This window comes from Priapulus caudatus, unplaced genomic scaffold (assembly GCF_000485595.1).
Source record: "Priapulus caudatus unplaced genomic scaffold, Priapulus_caudatus-5.0.1 Scaffold3, whole genome shotgun sequence".
NCBI classification, from domain to species: Eukaryota; Metazoa; Priapulida; class Priapulimorpha; order Priapulimorphida; family Priapulidae; genus Priapulus; species Priapulus caudatus.
Window position 1 is genome coordinate 174,420 of NW_014577064.1, and position 8,859 is coordinate 183,278.

Sequence of the window (8,859 nt, forward strand, 5' to 3'; positions counted from 1 at the left end):
ACACACACACACACACACACACACACACACACACACGCACGCACGCACGCACGCACGCACGCACGCACGCACGCACGCACGCACGCACGCACGCACGCACGCACACACGCACAAACACGCACACGCGCGCACACACACAGGTGTATAACTCTCTGTCGTCGCCCACTCTAACCGTAGCGACATCGCGCGTCGTCGCGCCAGATTCTCGCTAATCCTCACCGAGCGTACAGCAGCGCCGCCGCATCCATCCTCCTCTTCTCCTCGGCTGCCACGAGGGCGCGCAGCCTCGCCGCATGTGCTGCCCTCTGTGGGATCCTTGCCGCTCGCTCCCTGCGGTCCTGAAGGGTGGCGCTACGCGAACGTGTGGCGAGTAGCGCCCTGCAACGAGCGAGTAGTCGCATTCGTTTATTCATTCATTTGTAATAAAGCAGAAATCATGAGAGCGGAAATTAATATTGAAATGTAGGAATAGGGAGCATAGGCGATAGTGGCACGAGTATTCTAGAAATTAGTTTGAGGGACAACGATTATAGAAGCGTCCAACAGCACATTGAATAATTAACATCGCAACGCTTAGAAGATTGGTAATTATGCCAACGGCAGATGTTGCAAATAGTAGCGGGCCACGGAAGGTACATTAGATACGGAAGACGAGCACGCAGTATTCTGGGTTAAGATAAGTAGCCACGAAGCAACGCATGCAGAATAAAAGTAACCAGGGACATTTTGGCAGCCAGCCAAAGGCCAAAGGGTTGGGTTTAGACACAGTTCAAACTGACGTAAGATGGACCCGGTGGTCACTCGTCATAAGAATGTCCGACGCCGAACCAATAGGGGAGATGGCCGAAGCGGACGGCGAGGCGAGAAGGGACGCGCCCGACGGTAAGGGCACGCCCAAGGGTATAAAAGGGGACGCGGAGAGAGAACATGGTCGGTTATGACGACATAGTACTAAACTTGTTCAACGCTACACATTCACGCATACGTTCATTCATCTATTGATTGATTTATGCATTCACCATAGTAGAAATATGTCTTCTTGTGTTACATACAGTTTGTGTAATTATTCTTGGTAGCTATCTGATTTGTTGAATTTTGAAATGATTGTCATACGTGGATATTTACTTTAATAAATAAAGAAATGAACATAAATTCAATAAAAATAAATAGAAACGTAGTCTGTAGCGTACATACCTGCGTTCGTGGACCGAGGAGCAGTTGCTGGTACAGCGCGCGTTCGTCAGTCGTACGGGGACACTTCTAACGTTCCGGTTTTCCCACTGACGCAAAGTAGGAAGGTAGATCTCGCTGCCGACATACGAAAACAAAATTAAATATTAAAAGGAGAAGTTATCAGATAGAATTAACTAGAATTAAATCGAATTGCTACAGAATATGTGCGACGTTTTAGTCTACACTCATTTTGTCTGTTTCTTCGTGAAACGTGCTCTTCTACCTAATTATAGGGGCAACTTTTCGCGTTTTTTATAGCCTAAAAAATACCCCTTGAGATTTTATTACTAGTATATATTATAGGTATTTTCTCATATAAACATACGCATTTATTAATATGTCATAGAATAACAAAATTATTATTATTTATAAAATATTGTATATGAGCGCCATGAAAAATTAACGTTCCCGTTTTTTGTATCTGAGCAGAGCGTTTCGCTTTTTAATTAAGCATTAATGTCGTATAATTATTAATGTCGTACGCAACCAGAACTTATTTATTAAATACACTTAAATTCACAGCAACATAATAATAATAATAATAATAATAATAATAATAATAATAATAGTAATAATATGGCTGGCATCGAAGATGAGTCGTCGCGCTCAGGAATAAATCCCGTTAACACTCGCCTACTCGATTCACACGCGCAAAAACCTATCCGTATACCGTATAGTTACGACGTATAATACATTTTACACGCGTGTTCTTTTACCTTCTATTCTCCTTGTCGTCGTGATTTTTTCCGCAACATTTACCGATCAAATTTCCCATTGGCTTCAGGTTATTTTTTTCTTGTACGATGTGTGCTTCGCAGTAGCGCACAATGACTGTAGAGTACACAGATCGCTTCCATGGCAACCAGATTGGCGCGATCGAGAACAATAGCGCGCCATCTGCCGATAGCGTTAAAAGATAACAACTGGATTTCGAGCAACTGGAAGCGATCGGCAGCGACTAGTTGCGTCCAGTTGCACACTGTTCTATTCCGAGCAACTAGTGGAGGCCAGTCGCAAGCAGTCGCGTCGCAGTCGACCGACCTAATGCCCGGCGCACACGTGAGTTATTTTACTCAAGTAAAATGACGCATGAGTCATTTTACTCACGTGTGCGGCGGATTTTCGTTGAGTAATTTGACTCGTGCGTCATTTTACTTGAGTAAAATAACTTACTGCAGTCGCAGTGAATTGCAGCCAGTTGCTTCCAGTCGAGTCGGCTCGCAAGCCCGACATAAGCCCCCCTTTAGCATTGTATTTGTTAGAAGGGGCGCATTGCGCAATTTTGTTTTATACTTCTGAATTAACGTGCGCGGTTCGATATGCTCATACACAAATTTACTAAGAAAGTACTAGTTCACCCACGTCTGATGTGCGGCAGCGTTTGAGAAGAGTGCGCGAATCCACAGATTTCATTATTGTATATTTATTTGTCTATTATGTCCGTCATTATGCGCGCACACGCGCCTGCGAACTACTCTAACTATTCCCCAGCGAGAGTAAAACTGATTTATAGATCACTTGTCCATGTCCGTTAGGTGGTCAAAGACACACACACACACACACACACACACACACACACACACACACACACACTAAAAAAAATAAGATAGCTTGTAAGAGTATTATTAGAGGTCAATCTGAACGTTGTATGTTTTACGTTTACGGTTGAAAATCTTACCTGCGACATCAGGAGTTTCTTGACAGCGGGCGACTTTCTTGCGGGCGGTATCTTGTCGATGCTTAATATCTCGACGAGTCAGTGATGCCTTTCTTTTTGGTGGCATTAGCTGGGCACTTATAACCAATTTTTTGCCGTGTGGAAACTTTGACTAAAGCCCGGCGCACACGTGGCGATTGTTCAGCGACTGGGCAACAAATATCAAACGTGTTTGATATTCCAACGACGAGTTTCTGGCGTCAAAATCGGTGACGCCGTGCAGCGCACACGTCCGGTACTGTCGATAAAAATCGCCACGTGTGCGCCGGGCTTTATGTTATAACGAAATGCGCTCCATTTAAGAAACAATGTAAAAACAATGTATAACATTTCTCTGGTAATTAGATGGAGCGACTTAGAAAATCTTAGATGGAGCGCCTTTTGTTATACATTGTTTTTTATATTGCCATTGTGTTTTCGTGTTGTGACGTTGCCCCGCGCTCGGTAGCAAAATTTCCAATTTTTTAATGTTTTTGAACGTGGAATGTGAAGTAGGTGCAGGCGGAGGAGGTGAATGTGATGGGAGGAGGAAGTGGAGGAACAGAAGAAGAAGATAAAGGCGAGAGAAGGAGGCGGCAGAGGTGGGGAAGATGGAAGAGGAGGTAGAAGGAATAGGCGGGAGAGATAGAAGAAGACAGGATATCGTATAAGGTCAAATCTCTGCGCACGCGTGTCCAGTATCTGCTATCAGAAATGCTATTAAGAGCGTGGAGAAGAGTGGAGATAAGCAGCTAGGGAGAGAAAGATGTAGGGAAACTGGAAAACGCGGAGCTGTATCGGCTGACTTGCATCTTCGCACGTGCTCAGTATCTGCCAAAGCAAATGCAATTCTGCTGATATCATACATTTAAAATTGAGGAGTCATGTTCAACAGTAGTTTGCAATAAATATCTCTAAATATTTTACGTAGATGAACCACCCAGCCACCGTATTTTCACGTATACATTATCATATGTTCGTGTATTTCTCCTATCTGACAAAATTATTGCCGTTATTTTGAAATTTTGCTCACACGTATAATATGGATTACATATACCTTATCAGCAATAGCTTGCCATGAAATATATCTCTCTCGAATATTTCCCTTTCATGAGAAGTATGCCAAACCGCTGTCTATATCTATGCTATAGTATAGAGTCCGTTTTACGTGCGCGCATGCCCAGTACCGAAAGAAATCGTATGTATGATACTATATATATTCATATAAGAAGGTGTGTACGCAAGAGCAGTTTGACCTGATAAATGTTTGCACAGAATTTGACTTAAAAAATTAGATGTAGAATGTAGGCCTATATACACAGGGTATACCCACAGCAGCTTGGACATAGTTTTTCTACTATACATGTATCATTAGATTTTCAAACGGTCTAAACATCATGAACATTGAATGTACTGTCATTATTGACAAATATTGCGCCTGGAAATACGTTGAGGTATATAGGCATCTGGTACATCAAACTACTCTCGGATATCCGTTCTTTACTCTTGTCGGATATTGACAAGTTCATAGGATATTGGTTAGAAAATGCCTGGCCTATTTTTATTTCATTTGATGAAATTTGTACAGCGAATGGATTCCCGTGGACAGCCGGGCTTTGGTTTGACACACATAGTTAGAAACATGAGCTCTGGTTTGAAACGACACCTTCCGCCCCCTAGCGGGAATCACGGGAACCTGTGACGGATAAGCGACACCTTGTGGCGAAAATTGACCGGTTGTCCTGATACCCGATACTTGATTGGCTAAAAAGGCTGGATTTTATGTTAAAATTAAATCAATCTGGTTTTTCTTGTGGCTAATAAGATTTTATTGTTAACAACGTAGCCAGTAATCTATCTTTATTAGCGAATAGTATTTTATTGCGCTCTTACACGTAAAATGAAATAAGCGGGACCTCGAAATGTGACCAATCACCAACCAGCCCATTGTATGTGTCGAATGGTATGGTACCCCATCTACATTGTACGCGTTATTCAAGAGCCATGTAGATAATTATAAACATAGTCGGTCCATTTTTATGTTAAATAAAGATCAGAAGTCATGGTTACCTGTATGTGAAACACGATATGTTGTAGGTATATTCATTTGAAAAACAGCGTTTCTATGAATCCTTGCATGGTCACATAGTTTGACTTAAATGTTGTTAATAATAATCCAGACCATGGCAAGCTATTGTCTACTTCTGTCTCCAGTCTACAGTCTACACAACACAGTCAGAAGCTGTGGACACACTACGCATTTTTCATGCGATCGAGCCGGCCGGCTCAGTCAGGCGGCTCTGTGGACACACTACGCGACTGAGTCGGGCGGCTCTGTGGACACACTACGCGACTGAGTCGGGCGGCTCTGTGGACACACTACGCGACTGAGTCGGGCGACTCTGTGGATTTTCAGCACGCTGATAGGCTGATGAATTGTACAATCGGCCGGCTCAATCGCAGACCCGGGCACACTAGGCGATTGCAGCCGGCCGGCTTAAATAATTATCAAACATGTTTGAATCGGGCGACTCGGCCGGCCGACTCGAAAATCGACCGCGACTCGCTGGACACACTACATGATTTTTCATGCGATGGAGCCGGCCGGCTCGGTCGGCCGGCTCGATCGCATGAAAAATCGCCAAGTTTGTCCACCCCTAGAGCCTAGATCCTCCTCAACCGCGCAGTGATTGCGGCGTTACGTTATTGCCGATCTCTACGTCCACATATCTTCGTTCGTCTAGCCTTAGTAATGTTATCGAGTGCTAATGCACATCATACATTCATCACTCTATTAGTATTATAGGTGTACTGGTGACGTACTGTATGTACCAGCCCACCCTGCACAGGACTGGACAAACAACCTTAGCCTATTCTTTCTTTTTTACCGAGCTTTATTGCCTCCCTACATGACAGGATTATGCTGTGGTTAATTGTAAAATTTTGGAAAAAAATGTGAACATTTTTATACTTCAATCTGCATTGTTGATCTATCGATGGGATCAACATTGTCTCTTTCTGTTTTCAGTGTAGTCCCTTGGACTTTTAAGACTAGGCGTTACAAGGTTACGACTTTATAGGATCCGGTCTTGCTAACGTATTCCATGTATGGGCACGTTGTCCGTGTTTCAGATCAACCCCATCCGGTAGCCACAAGAGAACTTCGCACTACGTCACGTAAAACAGTCTCCGTGAAACGGTCGTAGATCCCGGTCTGGCGACCCACCCGGCGACGATGACGGCCTGTGCGGTGCTGCAGCACGAGCAGCTAACGCAGGAGATCCAGCAGTACGGAGAATGCCTGCTAGAGGAAGCCGCGAAGCTGCTCACGAAGCAGAAGTTGGTCGACGGCAGCGTTCAGACGGCTGGCGGCACCTACTCGTTCACCTGCCACCGGCTGTTGCTGGCCACCTGCAATCCTCGCCTCACAGACCAGGTGCTGCTGAAGAGGTCACTGCCGTCGTACACGCTGAACGTGCGCAGCCAGTACATTCTCAACGTCTTCAAGTGCTACCTGTACACGGGCACGATACACCTGCACGAGGCCGACGTCACGGCGACCATCGACGAGATGGACGACAAATTCCTGTTTCCGGAGATCAAGCAGGCGTTCGAGGTGTTCACGACGATACTGGCGAAAAACATGAACAAGTCCAAGTTTCTCGTGAAGGGGAAAGGCTTGTGGGATCTGACGGCGTATGTCGAGGTGACGTCGAAAGAGCCTCTCGTCTGCAAGTTTGACATTCGAAAGATGCGGATACGAATCATGCTGAGCTTACTCGGCAAGTTGTATTACCGCTCGCAGAGTCACACCCACCACGAGCAGTTTGACATCCTCGTCGGATCGTCGGATTCAACTTCAAAAAAGTCTGTGATGTTCGGAGCTCACAAGCTCGTCCTCGCGATCGCATGCAGCAAAATCACGCCACTGCTTCTCCAAAATAATAACGTCCCCGCTATTAAGTTTGGCGGGGTGGTGACGGAGCGAGCGATTTCGGCAACGTTGAAGTCCGTGTACACGAGCGTGACTGATCTAGAACAGAAGCACGATGCGGGCCGCATGGTAGATAAGAAACTCTGCTGGGAGGTGATGAAGTCTGCGCAGACGTTTGGAATGGCCTCGCTCGAGCGCACGTGTCACGCGCTGCTCCAGGCTGGTTAGTATCTACAGAGATGTCAAGAATAACAATGTTTTTTTTTTCCCGTCGCCTATTTTTGTGGTGCAGGTGATGTTCAGTGGTAAGAAGAATAGAAGATAAATTAGCTTGACCTGCGGTTGTCAAGCTTGGTCAGACAGAGGCAGCCATTGTCGGGCTCAGCTTTGCACATATCTTGTGTAAACATGTTTAATTGGCGCGGTATCACCAGCATTCATTTAATCCTTGGCCACACTTGTGCGTACTTGAAAATTAAAAATCTTTTTTAATTTCCTCTGCAGGCAGTGAACTCAAAGCACCTGTCTCTAGTAAAGTGGCAGTGCCGACACAGCTTGTGCAAGTGAAGACGGAGCCAAAAGGTAGACGCTAATACATACATGTCTCAAACTGCAAAATGTTTGCTAGATAACATATCAGTAGAGAGCGATGAAGTAGTATGAGCAAAGAGGTATTACGTATGCCTGGAGCCTGTTGTCAGAAACAAAATTAGTCTTAACATTAGTCTTAACACTAACATTTTCTCGTAGACCGCCGACATCACTTTGTTTTGTATTGTTATGAGGAAATCTGCTACGATTTTTCATTCAGGTAACTTGGCAGCGTTTCTGTCAACGGTCTGAGAGAAAAAGTTAATGTTAAGACTGATGTTAAAACTAATTTTGTTTCTGATAACGGTCCTCTGACCTTTGATATAACAGACGTGCTAGGTCTGTTTTCTATTAATTAACCTAGCTTTCAATTGGGTATTAGAAGCGTGAGACGCTCCCGGAGGCTGTGTTAGTTTAATCGAGACAGAGCTTCTCTAGCGCCCCCTACAGTGGCAATGAGTAAATTTAAACACGTGCGCGTTTAACCCTCTCCTCTCCGCACAGATGCCGTTCCACCTCCAGCATCGACGCAGAGTGCACAGCCAGCGACCGCAGCTCCCGACACGAACGCTAATGGTGCCGAGGAGGGCGGGAGCGCGTCTCCTCCGCCTGCGCCCCAGTCTCGCGGCGACAGCGATGCGGACGAGCCGGCGACGCGGTACGGCTACCGGCTGCTGGCGCGGCTCAACGCGATGCGCGTCGCCGAGCAGCTGACGGACGCGTTCATCGTGGGGCGCGGCGGCGCGCGCTGCATGGTCACCGTGCACAAGCTGATGCTGGCGGTGACGAGCACGTACACGCGCAGCCACCTCGACCGCTCGCTCTGCTCAAACACGTTCGTCTTCAGCTGCCACAAGGAGATCCTTCTCGCCCTCGCTCGCTTTCTCTACACCGGCGTCATCGAGCTGAACGAGACTCTGCTGGGACTCTCCGACAAGGTTGTAGTCATGGTTACAACTTACACGCAGTAGCGTCAATGTATTTACCACTATCAGTTAATTCTTACTATTTTTACGTAACTGTTATAATGATTATTTATCGTTCATTGATTATTATTATTGTTGTTATTATTACTGTTATTATTATTATTGTTATTATTATTATTGTCATTATTACTATTAATTTATAATATATAGCAGTTCCATCAGTATCCATATATTCAGTTTCACAACTCACCACTCTTCACGACCTGCCAGCACAGCGTCACAGCGTTAGCTAGGAGTGAGAGCGCGAGCGGTGGAACGCCTGCACGACCTGCCACACAGCGTCAGCTAGGAGTGAGAGCGCGAGCGGTGGAACGCCTGCACGACCTGACACACAGCGTTAGCTAGGAGTGAGAGCGCGAGCGGTGGAACGCCTGCACGACCTGCCACACAGCGTCACAGCGTTAGCTAGGAGTGAGAGC

The 8,859-nt window shown here is 45.9% G+C and overlaps 2 protein-coding genes across 2 annotated transcripts in view; one reads left to right on the forward strand and one right to left on the reverse strand.

Moving 5' to 3' along the window:
* The window catches only part of LOC106820837 (platelet binding protein GspB-like), a 6,158-nt gene extending 3,141 nt beyond the window's left edge, over positions 1–3,017 (reverse strand). Inside the window, exons 1-4 of the mRNA XM_014825417.1 lie at positions 2,912–3,017; positions 1,950–2,130; positions 1,195–1,308; positions 220–378 (exon numbers count right to left, since the gene is read on the reverse strand). Coding sequence (XP_014680903.1) covers positions 220–378; positions 1,195–1,308; positions 1,950–2,130; positions 2,912–3,017 — 560 coding nt within the window. The remainder of the gene's footprint in view (positions 1–219; positions 379–1,194; positions 1,309–1,949; positions 2,131–2,911) is intronic.
* Positions 3,018–4,890: 1,873 nt separating this feature from the next.
* The window catches only part of LOC106820843, an 11,552-nt gene continuing 7,583 nt past the window's right edge, over positions 4,891–8,859 (forward strand). Inside the window, exons 1-4 of the mRNA XM_014825432.1 lie at positions 4,891–5,026; positions 6,062–7,086; positions 7,368–7,445; positions 7,959–8,392. Coding sequence (XP_014680918.1) covers positions 6,165–7,086; positions 7,368–7,445; positions 7,959–8,392 — 1,434 coding nt within the window. The 5' untranslated portion in view covers positions 4,891–5,026; positions 6,062–6,164. The remainder of the gene's footprint in view (positions 5,027–6,061; positions 7,087–7,367; positions 7,446–7,958; positions 8,393–8,859) is intronic.